This window comes from Papilio polytes, unplaced genomic scaffold, assembly GCF_000836215.1.
Source record: "Papilio polytes unplaced genomic scaffold, Ppol_1.0 DF824492.1, whole genome shotgun sequence".
NCBI lineage: Eukaryota > Metazoa > Arthropoda > Insecta > Lepidoptera > Papilionidae > Papilio > Papilio polytes.
In genome coordinates this window covers 119,856-139,773 of record NW_013524712.1, presented here as the reverse complement: position 1 = coordinate 139,773, position 19,918 = coordinate 119,856, and the positions used below count along the sequence as shown (strand labels likewise).

At 34.7% G+C, this 19,918-nt stretch overlaps 1 protein-coding gene across 1 annotated transcript; it reads right to left on the bottom strand.

Annotated features, from left to right (window-relative positions):
- Window positions 1-270: 270 nt before the first annotated feature.
- LOC106106537 lies at window positions 271-18,429 on the bottom strand. The gene is made up of 18 exons (XM_013287172.1): window positions 18,296-18,429; window positions 13,242-13,349; window positions 12,581-12,709; window positions 11,869-12,002; window positions 11,054-11,247; window positions 10,503-10,646; window positions 9,869-9,935; window positions 8,980-9,095; window positions 7,756-7,881; window positions 7,058-7,203; window positions 6,758-6,833; window positions 6,008-6,134; window positions 5,189-5,338; window positions 4,435-4,577; window positions 3,261-3,366; window positions 2,433-2,506; window positions 1,097-1,243; window positions 271-549 (listed from the first exon to the last, which is right to left on the bottom strand). Exons 1-18 carry the CDS (start codon window positions 18,326-18,328, stop codon window positions 413-415), a joined length of 2,157 nt encoding a protein of 718 aa, XP_013142626.1. The 5' UTR covers window positions 18,329-18,429; the 3' UTR covers window positions 271-412.
- Window positions 18,430-19,918: the final 1,489 nt, after the last annotated feature.

The following is a 19,918-nucleotide window of genomic DNA, read 5'->3' as shown; positions in this document are numbered from 1 at the left end:
ACTTCCTATTATCGTAACTTGTATAAAACATGTTAAGTTACTTAAATTACTTGATATTTTAGACATTTATTACATTGAAAAAAATTATTTATTTCATTTTCTATATTAACTTATCCATTATTCCAATATCCATTAAATATGTCTTACTGAATGAATCCATAAATGGATATATAAAATACAAATCACCGATCACATGTAATATACAATTAGTCATTGAATACATATGTCAATTTATAGAGACAAAGTATACAAAAAGTCAGTTTACAGATTTATGACGTCACAAGTCATGAAAACTTACATTACATTACGTTAAAATGCATGTAAAATAAAATTTGTGAATAATACAAATTGACGTTTGTATTATTGAGTCAATTTTAAAGAATACAATACATCGGTGATAGTATTAATAAATTCAATCTACGGTAGATTCGTTATCCTCATTTTTAGTTGTGATATGAAACGCAATAACCGGGATCGAACCCAGAACCATACAAGAACCCATCCCGTAGAAACACCAGGAATACCCTCCTGTGATGTCACGAACCATTCCTGGAAGTAATATATAAACTGAAATATTTTTTTAATTATATACTAGTAAGGGACTTGGCCTGCATTAAATAAAAAATATAGCCTACGTTACTCACTAATAATTTACCTTCCTAATGGTGAAATATTTTATTAAATTAACCTAGTAGTTTTTGAGTTACTCCAATACATACAAAAATACAAATTTTTCCTCTTTATAATATTTCTAGCTGTTGCTCGCGACTTCGCTCGCGTGTATTTAGTAAAATAATAAAAATATAGCCTATGATACTGATAACGTAGCTCTATAACGGTGAAAGAATTTTTAAAATTGTCCCAGTAGTTTTTGAGTTATTTTAATATATACAAAAAAACAAATCTCTCTTTATAATATTAGTATAGATTAGTTGTCTTTAATGTATAAAACCACACTTACTCACTATATCACCACTGAGGGGAGTCCTAAGGGACAGTAAACTGCAACTTCACATATCTTTGAATTTCTTCACACATATACGATTTTTTTCTTTCACAAAAAAAACGGGTAAAAGTGTATATAAAATAAACTGACCAGCAGTCGGCGGCACAGAAACTGCGGCCAAACTCTGGAACATTCTGACGAGGCCGTAAGAGGAGGCGATGCGAGCTGTGCCGAATGCATCCGCCAACAGAACTGGGACCAGCAGGAACCAACATCCCAGACATAGGCCGTATGCACCTGTGGAATGTATATACTGACTACGTGTATAAATGTTGACTACATGTATAATAGGCAATATGCATATGACGCCAAATTGCACCAAACATTTTTTAAGTATACTTTATTACTATAAAAACATTCCTGCAAAGATTTTTTTAAATATAATAATAATGTGATTTAGTGGCAAAATGTAATCATTAAAAAGTTTCTTTTTTTTTAAATTCCCTCGCTAAGTTCTAAAACGCACACTATTGCTCGAAGCAAGTGGCTTATCTAATATGGCGTCGCTGTGTTGACAATACACAGTTCATTTACGTTACTTTATATAGAAATACACTCTTGAAGTATTTTACTGTAAACACGATATCAAAACCAACTTTAAAATAAAAAAATAATGAATAGAATTATTAATTACCACTTATTTGTACCAGGAATAATAAAAATGAATCGATTTTTTACTTTTTGACCTTGAGATACTTTGTTATGTTTTACGTCGAAGTGACATCTGAGCGTAAGTTATGAATGGAATATGACGATTGACGTCAATTGTCTCATGACAACTCCGGTCGCGTTTTAGTCGCTCGCAAATGGTCGTAATTTTACTTTATTACTTTTAGCTCAATGGTTGAATATTTTCGCGTCAATTTTTTTTCTGGTTATTTTATAACAAATAGAGTCGTTTAAAAAAAGAAAAAAAATACATGCATATTCCCTATTACTGTTTAATTGTATAATTACTACCTTAATGTATACAAATTTACTGTTTTAATGTATAAAACATATTTTTCGAGAAATTTAATTTAATTTTAGATATTGATTTTAAACTTTTAACTGAATTATGATGTGTTTTTAATTATAACTAGCGATTCCCCTGCGACTTCATCCGCATGAAAATATAAAATTTCATTTTATTGTTCACATTTGTCAAATTATCAATAGCAAATGTAACATGACATGACATGACAAATCTTGACAGTCTTGCTTCCTTGATGTTGGCAGCAATTTATGGTCCCTTTCCCACATTAGGGTTTTTATCCAAAATATTTACCCCCTAAGTAATGGCGTGAAAATATATAGCCTAAAGCGTGACGTAATTGTAGGCCTTTTTATTAAAAAAAGAATTATTCAAAAATATGGTGTAATTGCTGACATCTTAGGCAACAAACAAGTGTGTGTTTACGCTTTATTATATTAGTATAGAAAATACCTGAAGCAATCGCCAGCGCCCACCAAGATGTTAAACTTGGTAAAGTTAGAACAGCAGCTCCGGCGACAAGAATACTGTGAAAAATTGATATTTTACAAATATTACAAATGTGAAAGTTTAGATGGATGTTTGTTAGTTCGTAGCCTAAATGGCTGAACGGACGTCCGTGAAATTTGGCACAGGTTTAGAGCATAGTCTGGAAGAACACATAGACTACTTTTTATCCCGGGAATAGTTAGTTCCCGTGGGATTCATTAATTTAGTTTTCTAATGTTTACTCGATCATTCTGCAACGATTCAACATATCTTATTGAAATTTGTCACAGATATAAAACAAAGTGTGGAGTACACATGCAATAAGCTTCATCTCAGAGAAATGTCCGGTTCCCGGGATACGTAGCTTTTTGTTATTTATATAGTTCGTATGTTTTCTAATACCACGCGGGCGAAGTCGCGGGCAACAGCTCGTTTCAAATAAAGAATACAATATTCACAACTAGCTGTAGCCTGCGACTTCGCACGCTATTAAAAAAACATACGAATTAGGAAAAAATCCCAACGGCAACTTGATATTTTTCGAGGATTATCTTGTATGTAATTCAGATTTTGTTTTTTCTGTTACAAATTCGTTTATGGTTTTTTTTATTTCGTACTAGCTGTTGTTCGCGTCTTTGCGTGTAATTAAAAATATAGCCTCTATTACTTACTGATAACGTCGTTTTTTAGTGATGGAAATCTTTTTGAAATTGTCCCAGTAGTTTTTGAGTTATTTCAATAATACAATTTTTCATATTTATAATATTAGTAATTTACAGTAATTATACGAACCTAACAATATACGCCTTTCGCCTACAGAAGAGATGTAGGTCACACAGCCAGCCTAGACCCAGACGTCCGCACAGGTCCAGCACTGCGCTAATTGCTACCAGACGACCTGGAATTATAAATACTGGGATTTAGCAAATTTAAAATAAACTACCATCACCAATTGGACAATAAATAAACTGAAACAAAAAACCACTAGTAGTCCACTAGTTTTCCACTAGAAATCCGTATTTGCAAATGCGTTACTTTTTTTTTATAACAAAAGGTGGCAAATGAGCACGCGGCCACCGGAATCCGCCAAAATGGCGAATCGACCGCTGCCCATAAACATCCGCGATCGCAGATAAGTTGCCTACCCTTATCCGACGGAGGAGGAGACGCACATAAAGAGGATATTGCCCCTTGCTGTCAAATCCACTTTACCTTCCCATCCTCTCTTTATGAGAAAAGTGTGGTAAAGAGAAAGGGGCTAAAATTAGACCTCCGGCACCACACTCATCAGACAAAACACAGAATTGCTTCCATTTCACGTCTATCTTCTGTGTGTATTTTAACCGTTAATTTGTTAGTGTACAAACAATTAATTAAAAAAGCCTACTGAACTAATTTAGAGCAAAATACGTGAGATTTTGATTTTATTTGGATTAAGATTTTGATTTTTTGCTACAACTTTGTTGAATTAATAGTTAATCGATGGAGAGGACGCATATAAAGAGGATTTTTCCCTTTCAATGAGTCTCTTCCACCATCAAATCTTCGTGTTAGTTTTAGCGTTAACGTTACTTTCAGCGCAAGTTTTAGAGTTAGCGTCAACGTCAGTGTCAATGTTAGTGATAGCGTTAGTGTAAGCGTCAATGTCCACGTTAGCGTTAGCGTCAGCGTCTGGGTCAGGGTTAATGTTAGTGATAGCGATATTGTTTGTGTTAGTTTTAGAGTTAGCGTCAGCGTCAGTTTCAGCGTTAGTGTCAGTGTTGGTGTTGGTGTTGGTGTTGGTGTTGGTGTTGTTGCTGGTGTTGGCGTCAGTGTTGGTGTTGGTGTTGGGTTCAGTGTTGGTGTCGGTGTTGGTGTTGTTGCTGGTGTTGGCGTCAGTGTTGGTGTTGGTGTTGGTATTGGTTTCAGTGTTGGTGTCGGTGTTGGTGTTGGTGTTGGTGTTGGTGTGGGTGTTGTATGCTCTCACCGGCCGCAGACTTGCTGTGCCCCGCGGCGACGGTGTACGCGGGCAGGTAGTAGAGCGCGTAGGGCGAGCCGCACGACATCAGCGCGACAGACGCGCAGAGCAAACCGAACCTCCACGACTTCAGCAGAGATACGTCGAGATATCTAAGAATAACATTTAAATTGAGAGTAGCCCTAGCAGCGAAATTAAGAAGTACATTATCATGTTATGAGGAAGGATGAATCGCATGTAACAAGGACGTTAGTTATGAGTACACCGGTAGAGGTAGACAGAAAGAGATGTATTGTGTGAAAGGTGATGAAGAAGGTAGTGACAGATGATGGACGATAGAGTTATTTGGAGGAAGAACCGGTGATGACACTACAGGAAGATACAGGGGAAATGATGACTAACGTACCTACAATCTCTACAATTAGCCATTTTCTTTTTAAAAATTTGAATTATAAGCATTGTTTGATCATCATCAATCAAATAATAACATCCAAGGTAAATACTGTACTTTCAAGTTTCAGTCAAATTTAATGAGAACTAGCTGTTTCTCGCGAGTTCGTCCACTTGAAATTAAAATAACTATATAGATTAATTACTCACTGATAACACAGCTTTTTAATGGTGAAATGATTTTTTTCAATCGGCCCAGTAGTTTTTGAGTTATTTCAATTTATACAAAAATCTAAATATACAAATCCTTCCTCTTAATACTGTTAGTATAAATATAGATAAAGTTTAGTAAACTACTAAGTTTTTGTCTTACCGTGATATCTTATCAACACATCCTTCTTTCTTCTCTTCTACTTCCGCACTCTCTTCTTTCCTTACTTCTTCCTTCTTCGTATCAATTACCGTCTCTTCTAATTTGTTCTGAATCAATCTACTCGGTAATGGAGGTCGTATATATAAAGATCTGAAAAAAAAATAATTTCTTCACAGTACACTTGAAAATCGTTTTAACCTGATTCATCTTTTTATTTAATTAAAAAAGAACTTTGTATAGTATCAGAAATATAATGATGGTAAAAACCAATAGGGCTTTTATATTTGAGGTTATAAAATATATTTAATTATATTATAGAAAACATAAACAAGGAATCCATGAAAGTCACTAATCACAGTAGAAGTGATTTATATTATAAAGAAGAAAGATTTGTATTTTTGTACTTTGTGTATTGAGTTAACTCAAAAACTACTGGGACGATTTTAAAAATTCTTTCAGCGGTAGAAAGGTAATTTTTTTGTGAGTAAGGTAAAGTCACGAGCAACAGCTAGCTATTAAATAGAAATAATCTTTCTAATGGCAAAGGAATTTGTAATCGTCCCAGTAGTTATTGAGTTATTTCAATACAAATAAAATACAAAACTTTCCTCTTTATAATATTAGTATAGACTACCTGTTGCTCGCGACTTCGCGCGTAAAGTTAAAATAATATAGCCTATGCTACTCACAGATAAGTTACCTTCCTAATGTTCAAAGAATTTGACATCAACCCAGTAGTTTTTGAGTTATTTCAATACAAAAATACAAATCTTTCATTTATAAAATATTACTATAGATAAGTTTTAGCATATAACTTACCTGCTAAGTTTTCTCCTACTCGCTTTGTACACACATGTGCTGTCAGTCGAGAGATCTTCTACTGAATGTAAGATAGAAGAAGAACGAGTCGGTCGCAGACGTAGTCGAACTACTTCTCGAGGTAAACCTGATAAATATTCTAGAAGTAACTATTTGTAAAAAAAACGTAATTAAACTGTTCTCATACTTCATCCTTATCAAATCATAAAATAAAAGAAATATTGTTGACATTTATGTTTCAACTAGCTTTCGACCGCGACTCCGTCTGCGTGGAATAAAAAAAAACAAATTTAAGTAGCCTAACTGTTCTTCCAGACTAGCCTCTACATCTATGACGAATTTCATCGAGATCCGTTTAGCCGTTTAGGCTACAAACTCTAACAAACATCCATCTAAACTTTCGCATTTATAATATTAGTAAGATTGCCGACATACATAACTAAGTAGTATGTTTACGCTTCATTATATTAGTAAGTATAAGTATAGATATATAATAGTATATTATAAACAATGAAATAAAGTTCTTTTTTTTATTAGAAGGGGCAAACGAGTGGCAGGAACACAAAGCTGGTCAGCGACGTCCATGGACATCCTCAACACCAGAGGAACTGCAGATGCGTTGCCTTTGAGGAAATGAAAGGCTCGCTTCTTGAAGGACCCTAAGTCGTTGTAATTAGTCTTATAATTTGACGCGGATGAAGCCGCACGTGAACAGATAGTTTATAAATATTTCTATTTAAAAATACTCACCAACAACCCCTAGCACATCTAAACCTTCAGAATCTTCGGAATCAGATAATTGTGATGTTAAAGGAGGTCGTGTTACCTGAAATATAGAAAATATATAAAGCATCAAAAGTGTAGATATATTTAAATATTATTTATATTAATTACTAATTAAAAATAATACAAAATAATTGAAATAATAAATTTGTCCCAAATAGTTCAAGTTGTCAAACTAAATGGGATTGAGAGATGATTCAAAATTTTTGTACACGACTTAAAAAATATTCAAGAAAAATAAGTATAAAACTATTAAAGTGGTATTACCTCAATAAGACTTGGATGTAATATCTCTGAGAGCAAATTAGTTCTCTTATCATCACTTAGTAAAGCATTCTTCTGGTTCAAAGCCAACTCATTGTCCGCGTGGAAGAGATTAACCAATTTGTTATCTTTGTTCACATCCGCTTTACCTAAAAAGGTATATAAATAGTAAAAAAAAGGTACAAATACGTACATAAATCTATGAAAACATCTTTCGTTATAAAATAAACTAAACAATGTCACGAAATAAAATATAAACATTTAAATATGATTTAGTGACACCTATTGGCAATAAATTTAAATATAATTATACTAGCTATTACTTGTGACTTCGCCATCGTACAATGAAGAAATATAGCTTATGTTACTCAGTGATAACAGCTTTTTAATAGTGAGAGAATTTTTGAAACTGTCCCAGTAGTTTTTGAGTTATTTCAATACATAAAACAATACAAATCTTTCCTGTTTAAAATATTAGTATAGATGAAACTGCCGAATAACGGTTTTTCCTACAAAAATTTCTGAAATGTCATGTAAAATCTAGTTATTTTAGTTAGAACGGGCAACACCTTTGACTAAACTAACAACTATTGTTTGATATTTTATTCGATTGTCGATTCAACCGTTTAGTCGCACAACTAAACATAGAGTAGTGTAACTCCTTATAATATTAGTATAGAGTGTATATGTAATATTCTCACCTTCCTGTATATCCTGTAAGAGTGTGGTGTTCTCCGTGGTGGTGGAGGTGACGGGGGTGTGCGGGCGCGGCGCGGGCGGCGCGCGGTACAGCGTCGCCGACACGCACACGTGCAGCATGCCTCCACCTACATATACCAGTACAGACTTACTGCTACGAGTTAAGTGCTACGAGCTTCATACTTCGATACTCCTGCTATTTTCTTTCAGCGACTGCGTTACGACAGTCCCCCAGTATATTCAGATACGAGTTTCCTTTCTGCTACGTGTTACGCTACGAGATTCGCTACGTTAGTCCCCCAGTATATTTAGCTACGAGTTTCCTTTCTGCTCCGAGATTCGCTACGACCATCCACCTGTGTTTCTTCTGCTACGAGTTATGTGCTACGAACGTCATACTTCGTTACTCCTGCTATTAACTCTCTGTTACGAGTTATTCTACGCGGTTGCTAATAGAACTACTCTGCAACGACTTCACCGGTACGATCATTCTACTATAAAAGTAAACAATGAACCTGCTAAGTATGTCAATTTATTTAGTTGCTGCTACAAGTATACATCTACGATAAGATGCTACTAGTGTTCTATACGACAGATTTTCTATATGAGACTCCTTCTTTGGGCTACATGATGTTATAATGTGGGGTTGATGCTATAAGATTCCTGCTCAAAATGATCTGTGCAGTCTCTATTCATTTGCTGCTATAATTAGTGTTGCTAGCTTTCTAATACGTGACCTTTGTTACAAGATTCCGTTGCTAATACAAATTTACTACTATGAGTTTTGCTACGAGAGTGCTCCTATGCGGTCGGTGTTACAAGATTACTGTTACGAACTCACTTTTTTTTTACAAATAAGTACCACTGAACCACGATCCTGATTTTAAGTAGAGATGTGGTTAAAAGATGGTATACTTACTAAATACCTATTCATTATCTTGAATGGTGATTTTGCTAACAAATTCATTATGGTTGTTGCTTTCTGCTACGAGAATCTACGAGCTTTCTGTTACAAGAGTCTACGACCTTTCTGTTACGAAATTCTACAAGGTTTCTGTTACAAGAGTCTACGACCTTTCTGTTACGAAATTCTACAAGGTTTCTGTTACAAGAGTCTACGACCTTTCTGTTACGAGATTCTACAAGGTATCTGTTACAAGAGTTTACGACCTTTCTGTTACGAGAGTACGATCTTTCTGTTAAGAGTTACGGATAAATCTACTTACCAAGTAGCAGAACAGTCCCGTGTAGACCATACATATCGACTAATTTCTCTATCAGCATTGGAAACACAAAGCTCCCAGCAGCTGTCCCGCTCACGCAAATACCGTTCGCCAACGCTCTAGAAAGAGACAGAAGTATTAGACTCCCTTTAAAGTCACATTAAAACTAAATTGTTTAAGGTTTATATCGATTTTGATCGTTATTCTGGAAGAAAATCAAACAAAAACTTGACCGTAGTTAACAAAGAGATTGACAGAAGTATGTAAAGTAGACATAGTCTGAGAGTAGCCCCAGTAGTAGAGAAGGTGAGGAGTAAAAGGTTAGCATGGTATGGGCATGTTATGAGGAGAACGTTAGTTATGAGTACACCGGTAGAGGTAAACATAGAAAGAGATGTATTGTGTGAAAGGTGACATGATCAAGAAGAGAGTGACTGAGATGACGTATGATAGAGTTATAAAGAGGACAAAAACCTGTTGCGCTATGGGAGTAGGATAAGAAGAAAGAAGATGATCCCACTAAAACTATTTATTGATAAATCCTCAAATGTCAAAAAATAATTGTGTTTAAATTGCCAACAGATGTCGTTAAATAATATTTTGTAACACTAGTTTATTTTATAACAAAAGATGGAGCTTATTATAATTTAAAAGTCAATACACGAGACGGCATTAACTTGACTGATATAGAACCTTTCAGAGAAAGTACCGGTGAAAAATGATTGTTAGTGCCTTTCCCACAACTGGCTGATATAGCCTCAGATAGCTTATAACGTCACTGTCAGATAAGGGAACAAAATCCGACAATTTACAATTTGGTGGAACAATTCCTGAATCTCGTCTATATATTTCTTAAATGTCTTTAGTATAAAAGTAATTAATTTTTATTTACCTGTGTTTGTCAAAGTATTGTGAAACAATCACAATACCGGGAGTTGTCGATAACCCTCCACCGATACCTGAGAGAAAGATACATATTTATATCTTTATAGTTTGTCTAAATAAGATAGATTAGTTTGATAAATGACACATATGAAGTATCGAATTCAATTTGTATGAAGGCTGACGTACTTAATAGACAGGTATCGTAGTGAAACACGCAGCGAACAATTATGAACTATCGATATTCGGTTTCAATAATTATCGAACTAGAATAAAATTATTATTTTCTTATTAACTAACTTATAGGACAATTCTAGTATTGATTATAGTGTAGAGAATTTAGCGATGACAGAAATAATAGCGAAATCCAATTCGATTACGTACGGCTGTAGTAGTAATAAACATTTATTTAGTCTCATTATTTGTTATGGTCATTATTAATTTGAGAAAACAGTGTTTTTTTAAATTCATAAGTTGTAACTATGAATCTAATGATTCCAACTATAAGAATAAAAATCGAAAATCGATAAGATTCATGACTGATTTTACACAACCCATCCCTACTAAATTTGAAATGAATTGTCAAACTAATCTAAATTATTTAAACCTTGTCATTTGAGTGTCATAAACTCTACCATACTCACCAGTCATGACACCAAAGCTGAGCAACAAATGCAACAATCCCGTACTAAAGAAGGACAACGCGAGTCCAGTCGCACAAAACAGACCTCCGGTGAACACAACAAGACGGCAAGAGTATTTCTCACATAATGCAGAAGATAACGGAGCTGAAAGAAGAATTATATAAGGATTAGATTTCGCCCGCGACACCGTCTGTGTGGAATTAAAATAAAGACAAAAGTAAGTAGCCTATGTGTTCTTCCAGACTATCCTCTACATCTATGCAAAATTTCATTGAAATCCGTTCAGCAGTTTAGGCTACAAACTCTAACAAACATCCATCTAAACTTTCGTATTTATAATAGTAAGATAGTGTAGAGATGGATGGATGTTAGAGTTTTTAGCCTAAACTGCTGAACGGATTTCAATGAAATTTTGCATAGATGTAGAGGACAGTCTAGAAGAACACATAGGCTATTCACTTTTTTCATCGCATTTCATCATTCAGTCGCGGGCAAAAGCTAGTAATAAATAAAGTAAAAAATATATAGACAAGTACCATATCGTAACTTACCAAGTGCCAAACACAACGTAGACAGAGCAGCTGGTATCCATGAGGCAACTGATTCCGAGGAATCAGGGAACGTTTCCATTATCTCAACGTACAGTACACCGTACGACTTGAACAGACCAGCGACCCAGAATTGTACCATAAACGCACCGAATACCACCACCCAGCCATACCCACCGTCTGGAGGACATGGTATACTGGGGAGAAAATTATTACAAATGAAGATTGAAGTACACTGTACCGACTGTAGTACACTTTACTATTGTAGTACACTGTACTGTTTGTACTACAATGTACTGACTGTAGTAAACTGTACTGACTGTATTACACTGTACTGACTGTAGTACACTGTACTGACTGTAGTACACTGTACCGACTGTAGTACACTGTACTGACTGTAGTACACTACAATACACTAGCATTGATTCCGGATCAGTTTAGAAACCTGAAAATCTCTTAAGCTAATGCTAACTTGTAACTTATGATAATAAAATAAACGGTAAATAATAGACAATATACCGTTTAAATTAAAATAATAATGTTAGTACAATTTATTGATTAAAAATGACTTAACCTAAAAATCTCGTAAACTAGGAATGCTAGAGATTTATAGTTCTTTTTGTTATAAGTGACCCGGATTCAATGCTCTTGAGTGTATGTATTGTGTTGCAGAGAATATGCTAGAGAAGGGAATTCTGGTAGAGATGTATGTAAGAGTACATACTGTACACTACGTGGGGGAAAGTATGTATTGTGTTACAGATATGCTAGAGAAGGGAAATCAAGCATAAACTACTACTACGTAGGGGAATACTCACTCAGTAGAATCAGGTCTCGGGCGCAGTTTCATTGACGCAGCGAGTAAAGGCCTCGCGGTCACCGACGACAATGTCAGAAGAGAATCCTCCTCCTGCTCAGTCGGCGACATCGCTGACAAATACGCACCCACTTGCTGCACAATCGATGGAAGTCATGTGAGTGATACCAGAGGAATGATTTTAGAAGGAATGATGGAAGAACGATTTTCCTTTCCATCTTGGGAAGGAAGCCTATATGCTCTAGACTTTCTACATGTATGATAATCATCAAGATCCGTTTAGTTTAAGATATAAACTGTAACAAACACACATCAAACGCATCTATACATATAATAAAATTGGAGTTGTTTGTAATATCAGAAAAAAAGATTTCGGTAAGATGCGTTGCTGATATGGAAATCGCATTTAAAAATTTTGTTTGTATGTCCGTTGCCGCGTTTGTTCCGGGTAATCTCCGAAACAACTGGACCGGTTTAGACCGAACTTTCACTGAAGACATAGATGGACGGATATTATAGGCTACTTTTTTTTTTAATTCCGCGCTGTCAAAATGGCGACCAGATCCCTATCTCTGGGACGGGTGGACCGATGTGGACCGCACTGTAACTGAAATATAGCTGGTAGAAGGTAGATGCACGCGGGAATGTGATATATGTCGTTTTTTAAATATGCTAACTCGTTTATAATATTAGCAAGATAACTGATAACTGACCGTGGCTAGTGGTAACTCAAGCAGGAGGCTCGCTGGCCGCTCCCTCTGCTCCACAGACATCGCCCTTTGTTCTGGAGGGGCTGACTGTATTGATAGAAGCGAGCCTGCGTTGTCTGGCGACAGGCTGGCCTGTGTCCAAATCAGCCAGAAATACGAAAAGTTTAAAAAAGTCGTCAAAAGATGGCGTTATTGTCAATCGGTAAAATGTTTAATAAAATTGTCATTAGATGGCGTTATTTTTAGTTGTGCGATTGTCGATTGTTTCGCAGCCTTCAACTGTTTGGTTGCACAACTAAAAATCGAGTAGTGGGATTATTCCCTACCGTCATCCCGCCTTGTCCACGGGAGGACAGATGAGAATAAAAAGTTTCATCCGTCCTATCTTTGGCGAAGAGGGGACGGTTGGAACTTATTTTATTTCTTAACGGTTCCATCTGTCAACTTATTGGTGACAGTGGGATTAAGAGATGAGACGGATGAAACTTTTTATTTTTGTATGTCCCCACGTGGGGACTGAGCGGGGAGACGGTTGGGAAAAATCCGAGTAGTGTACCTCTATATAAGTTCACAGCAATCAAAGCGAAACTAAACAGTGCGATTTCATGCCACCCACAAGTTACAAATGTTTAGTCTAGTTTGGACGATCTAGGGTGTACTTTACCTCCATAATGGTGTCGGTTGCTGGCAAGTCGATAGAGCATGAGAGCGGTGCGGTAGACGTCGGTGGTGCCGAAGACCCGAGGACCTGGTCTTCAAGTCTTGCCAACTCCTGAAATACGTATGGAAGTTAACCAAAATACGGAAAACACTACAGTCCCACTCATTCTCTATGAAGTAAGCAGTGATAGAAACGGCTCGGTGTAACCACGACCACACAGAAGACAGACGTGAAGTGAGAGTGTAATTTCACGTACAGTCTGATTAGTATGCCGGTGGCCTAATATTAGTCTGTCCCTTTCCACTTTTTCTTATAAGAAAAAGATGGGGAACGTGGATTTGACGGTGGAGATGTATAGGTAGGGGAAATATCCAGTTTATGGGTGTATTTCTCTGTCGATTAAGTGTAGACAACGCTGTTATTGCGGATGTCTATGGGCTGCCGCTTCGCCATTATGGCGGATTCAGCCGCTTACTTGTTTGCTACCTTATGTAAAAATAAGACAGTTTTAATCTAAGAAAAGTTTTAAATCTTACATAAAGTTAAAGAAACCTAATAAATGCAATATTTCTGTACAAGTTTAAAATAATAACTTATATAACTTAGCTGGTTATGCAACTTTTGTATATTAAATAACAGATATTTTGAAAACGTTAGGGTTATTCTAGGAATTATTATCTATAAATTAAATTACAAGCAAATTACAAGTAAAAAAATTATAAAACCCGCCTTTGCCCGCGAATTCGTCCGCGTGGAATTTAAAAACAAAAGCAAGTAGCCTATGTGTTCTTCTCTACTATGCTATCTATGTTAAATTTCATCCAGATCCATTCAGCAGTTTAGGCTACAAACATCCATCTAAACTTTCACATGTATAATATTAAGTACTAGCTGTTGTTCGCGACTTCGTGTGTAATTAAAAAAATATAGCCTATGTTGATCACAGATAACGTAGCTTTTTAATGGTGAAAGAATTTTTGAAATCGGTTCAGTAGTTTTTGAATCATTTCAATACATACAAAAATACTTTTCTCTTTATAATATTAGTAACTAGCTTTCACCTGCGACTCCGTCCGCATGAAATTAAAATAAAACAAAAGAGATTAGCCTATGTGTTCTTCCAGACTATCCTCTACATGTATACAAAATTTCATCAAAATCCGTATAGCAGTTTAGGCTACAAACTAACAAACATCCATCCATCCAAACTGTCACATTTATAATTATAAGTATGATTAGTATACGAGTAGTATAAGTTTCCCGCTGTCTGCTTTGTATTGTTAGATCTAACTATTTCCCTAGTATACGTAGTCTATGATTGCAGCCTTTTACCAGACAGTGCAAGGTGAATGCCCCGCGTATTTAGTTAAATATTGCATTACTGCATTTCAATCGATAAACAGCATTATTTTGGCGTTTAGCCAATTGCTTGTTACACCTTTATTTATGCGGAATCGAAACTTCAATCCAAAGTCTTTGTACAATCGTGGAAAGCCGCGGGGTCAACTTAAGGAAACATAACCTTGTTCATTGCAAACTCCGACTCTTACAAGTAAGTAATGTACAAAGGAAGAGATATAGATACAGACATTTATAAGCTGAATTTTATTGAAAAAACTCAAAAACTACTTGGGAAATTACAATAATTCTTCCACCATTTAGAAGCTATTTTATCAATGTGTGATATAGTCTATATTATTTTTATTTCAATCATACGAAACCACTAGCAATAGCTAGCATTTAATGAATACATTGAAAGCAAAGCCTTGTAATGGGGTGGATAAAATTCCACCCCTATGTTAATTTCTAATCAATAACGCGGCCTCTAAACTTGAAAATGATTCATCCGAAGGTAGTTAAAAATGTATTAAACCAATAGTCTATGTCTATACTAATATTATAAAGAGGAAAGTTTTGGATATTTGGAAATTGTATGTATTGAAATAACTCAAAAACTACTGGGCCGATTGCAAAAATTCTTTCACCATTACAAAGGTAATTTAACTTTGAGTAACCTAGGCTATATTTTTTTCTAGCTGTTGCTCGCAATTTCTCCCGCATGAAATAATAAATATAGCATCTGCTACTGACTGATAACGTAGCTTTTTAGTGGTGAAAGAATGTAATTGGCCCAGTAGTTTTTGAGTTGTTTCAATACATATAAATATCCAAAAATGGTAATATTTCCTATTTAATATATTAAGTACTAGCTGTCGCCCGCGACTCCGTCCGCGTGGAAAAAAAAGAAAAGTGAGTAGCCTATATGTTCTTCCAGACTATCCTCTACATATATACCAAGTATCATCGAGATCCGTTCAGCCGTTTAGGCCCCAAACTCTAACTAACATCCATCTAAACTTTCGCATTTATAATATTAGTATATAGTATATTTCTCGCGACTTTGCCCGCTTTTAATATAGTCTATGTTACTCACAGATAAATTACTTTCCTAACGGTGAAAGAATTTTTAAAATCGGCCCAGTAATTTTGGGTTATTTCAATAGATACAAAAATACAAATCTTTCCTCTTCATAATATTCGTATAGAAGCAAAGATAGATATAGATTATTTAAATTTACGCCGACGAAGTACGAGAGCATCTAGTTAAATATACACTTAGGGTAACACTTAGTGTTTGATTGCGGTAGATGTACCAGGATGTCATAGGACGACAGCTCATATTGATTTAACAAAGTTTGCGAGCGCTCAGGTCACTGACCTCTACAACTACCTTAAAACATAATGTTGATGCACTCACAATGTCCCCTTAATGGACAATTAATTATACTTTATACTGATATTATAAATGCGAAAGCTTAGATGGATGTTTGTTAGAGTTTATAGCCGAAACGGCTGAACGGATTTCGATTAAATTTGGAATAGATGCAGAGGATCTAGGACTAGAATCCGCCAAAATGGCGAAGCGACCGCTGCCCATAGACATCCGAAATTGCAGAATCGTTGCCTATACGACGGAGGAGGAGACGCATAAAGAGGATATTTCCCCTTCCTATGCATCTCCTCCACGGAGTTTGGAAGAACACATAGGCTATACACTTTTTTTTAATTCTACGGGGACGGAGTCACGGGCGAAAGCTAGTCTATACATATAATAAAATTGGAGTATCTGTAATATCGAAAGAAAATTTTCAGATTTCGCAAAGATTATTTGCGATGTTGATAACGAAAATAAAATTTAAAAACAATTTTATCTGTCTGTTCGCAAGCCGCGTTTGTTCCGGGTAAACTCCGAAACAGCTGGGCCGATTACAACCGGACCATCACTGGAGGGTAGCTGACAGACGGGCATAATATAGGGTACTTTTTATCTTAATATTGTATGGACGAAGTCGCGGGCAAAAGCTATTAAATATTATATGAACCTCATCATTGTCAGCCATAGGTCGTCCACTGCTGAACTTTGACGAACCTAAGTGTAGTAAGTAACTTATATGAACCTAAGTGACTGATATTCGCGTATATTTGTTAGAGTTTGTAACCTAAGCTAATGGACGGATCTAGATTGTCATAGACGTAGAGAATAAGGACACAGGCTACTTTGATCCCGGAAATGGTTACGGTTCCGGTGAGATATTTCGTTTTTTCATATTTACTGAATTCAGGCACAGATTAAAATAATAAAAATAGAATTATATTTTTTTGTTTGCACATAAATTAGTTATTTATTTATTAGTATATGTAAAAAAAATTATATTTTATTTTACTTATATATATAAAAAAGGAAATCTATACTATTATAATAAAGCGTAAACACACACTTCTTTGTTGCCTAAGATGTCAGCAATTACAGCATATTTTTGAATAATTCTTTTTTTAATACAAAGCCCTACACTTACGTCACGCTTTAAGCCTAAATAATATAGCCATATTTTAACGCCATTAAACTTAGGAGGTAAATATTTAGGATAAAAACCCTAATGTGGGAAAGAGACCATAACTTGCTGCCAACATCAAGGAAGCAAGTAGTCATGTTATGTCATTTGACGAATGTAAACAACAAAATAAAATTTTCATAATTTTATGCGGATGAAGTCGCACGGGAACAGCTAGTAATAAATAAAATTACTTAACTTATCTTTGAGAAAGGTCAGGTTCGTAGTTTTTTTTTTCGCGTTATTTTAAAATACACGAAAGTATAGCTTTAGACAACTTTGCAGAATATATAGTATCTGTTATAATGGGTTACTGGGTCACCGAATGCGACTATATTGATTTTTAATATCGGTTGCATCTCGGAATGTTTTAAAATTCGAAAGATTTTTAAACTGTGAATTTAAAAAGCAAAGGTAGATTGTCGTTAAAAAGAAATAAAACCTCGATAACTCAAACCTCGGTAACATAAAAACCTCTATAACTTCAAAAAATAATATGTTCCCTTCCCATCAGAGCCCAAAACCTCTACAACATAGACCCTTGATAACTTAAAACCTCTATAACTTAAAATATTCTGTGTTTCCCTTGGTCTGTAACTTATCGAGGTTCTACTGTAATAGACAAACAATATTTTTTTTTTCGTTGACATGAGAAATGACCTTCAAAATATTTTTTTTTCTTTTTGGTTCCTTCAAAACTTTATTCAAATTATTGTAAAGTGTTAACTGAATGTTGTCAATAAGAAAAAAGTACGAAACAAATTCACCAATAACCAAAAAAATATTTTTTTATTTAATAGACTAGCTGTTGACTAGACTTCGTCCATGCAATTAAGATAAAAAAAAGTAGCCTAAATATGACCGTCTATGTCAGCTATCCTCCAGTGAAACCGACAGACAGACAAGAAAAATTAAATGCCATTTTCGTTATCTGAATTTTTCATTTGATATCACAAACAGATACTCCACTTACATTCTATGTATAGATAATAAAATTACAATTCTTGATTTATGTGACCCTTTTGATCCGATTTAGTTTTCGAACGGAATCTGTTCATTAAAAATATGTTGCAATAATAAAATTAAAACTTGAACTTTTGACATGTTATTTTTTCTATAGTAAACAAATGTCAACACATTTTGACATTACAAGAATAAACTTACCTTTTTAAATATAAATTCTCTTGGTAAAGACATCGTTTACTGGGAATATCAGGCGGCGCTGGTTGAGATATGGAAATATACCCTTTAAAGTGATCTTCCGATTCTGTCGAATTTAACCTTACACTCACAGTAAAAACGGCATGCGCCGCTAAATGCATTGGTTTTATTACTATTTTCACTCGTAAAGAAGCCGTTTTAATAAAATTTATTTTACTTTATAATAGAAAATAAACAATTGTTTTAACACTTTTTAATTCGCAATACGATGCGAAAATTATGGTGTAATGCCAGCCAACATTTTACGTAATAAATGTGGAAATATGTGATATTATTAAATTGTTTTTTTTTTTTAAGATTAAAATAACGTGACCGCTTCAGAACACTGTTCCGGAATATTCATCCATATGATATCTTTACTACGCTTGCGCGGAAATAAAATCAATAATTGGAAGGTCTACATAGAAATATACAAGATTTTTTTATGCTGACAACACTAAGAATTTTACAATATTCTTTTCCGTGTCATTACCGCGCTAAATTAAAACAATTTTATCAATGTTATAAATGCGACAGTTTTTTTTTTTTAGTAAATACGAAAGTTAAGATAATTATATGGATGTTCGAGTTTATAACTTAAACTTTTTTTTTTCATATTTGGCATAAATGTAGAAGACAGTCTGGAACAGGAAGTCACAAAACTTTAATACGATTTCAAACGACTTATTAAAAGTTAGTATAGGATTTAATTTATAATAGTTGTTTGGTCTTATCATTTATTTGTCTATACTATTTTATTTTATAAAGATATTTTATATTATAAAGATTTTTTTTTTATTTTAGTATGTATCGAAATAACTTAAAAACTACTGGACCGATTTCAAAAATTCTTTCACCATTAAAAAGTTACGTTAACTATGTAACATAGGTTATTTTTTAATTCCACTCGGACAAAGTCGCTACAGCTAGTAATCTAACTTCTAACTAATATTATAAATGCGAAAGTTTAGGTGGATGGATGTTTGTTAGAGTTTGTAGCCTAAACGGCTGAACGGATCTCAATGAAATTTGGCATAGACATAGAGGATAGTCTTGAACACATAGGCTACTCACTTTTGTTTTTTTTAATTCGTCGCGGGCGAAAGCTAGTTTAAAATAAAACTATCTTTTTAAAATTGAAAACACAAATCTGCAATTATTTTTAATGTTACTTTTCATACAGAAATAATTCAAGTTAATTTATCTTTTATTTGGTGTCGAGGGGGACATCTTCAAGATACCTTGCCTTCTGGGGGAAAGGCTATGTTGGATTTGACCTAAAACCCCCTCAGTGGCCATCCTCTGACAGACGAAGGTTAAGGTATCTCCAAAGAACATACTGAACAATAGTCTTGGGTAGTACACGTACGATGTACTAAAAAGTAATGTTACTCGGCACTGTACTAAAAGTAACGTCACCGAACGGCTTCTGTTAATCGGACATTTAGTACTTTTAGTACACTACACGATATCGGTGTTCGCCTTTTTGTCAGATTGAAGCATCCACCTTCGATAATGAGAATCAAAAGTGGATAAAATTATTCATAACTAAATTTATTTTCGCTAATAACATATGTTTGACCCTGC

Bases quoted from the DNA above. Each gene is read 5' to 3' on its own strand.
- LOC106106537 (XM_013287172.1), bottom strand. From the start codon at position 18,328: ATGTCTTTACCAAGAGAATTTATATTTAAAAAG. The intron at 9,096-9,868 runs GTAAATAAAAAT...GTCTCTTTCTAG, and splicing joins CAATACTTTGACAAACACAG to AGCGTTGGCGAACGGTATTT. The intron at 550-1,096 runs GTCAGTTTATTT...TATTACTTCCAG, and splicing joins TTCTGTGCCGCCGACTGCTG to GAATGGTTCGTGACATCACA.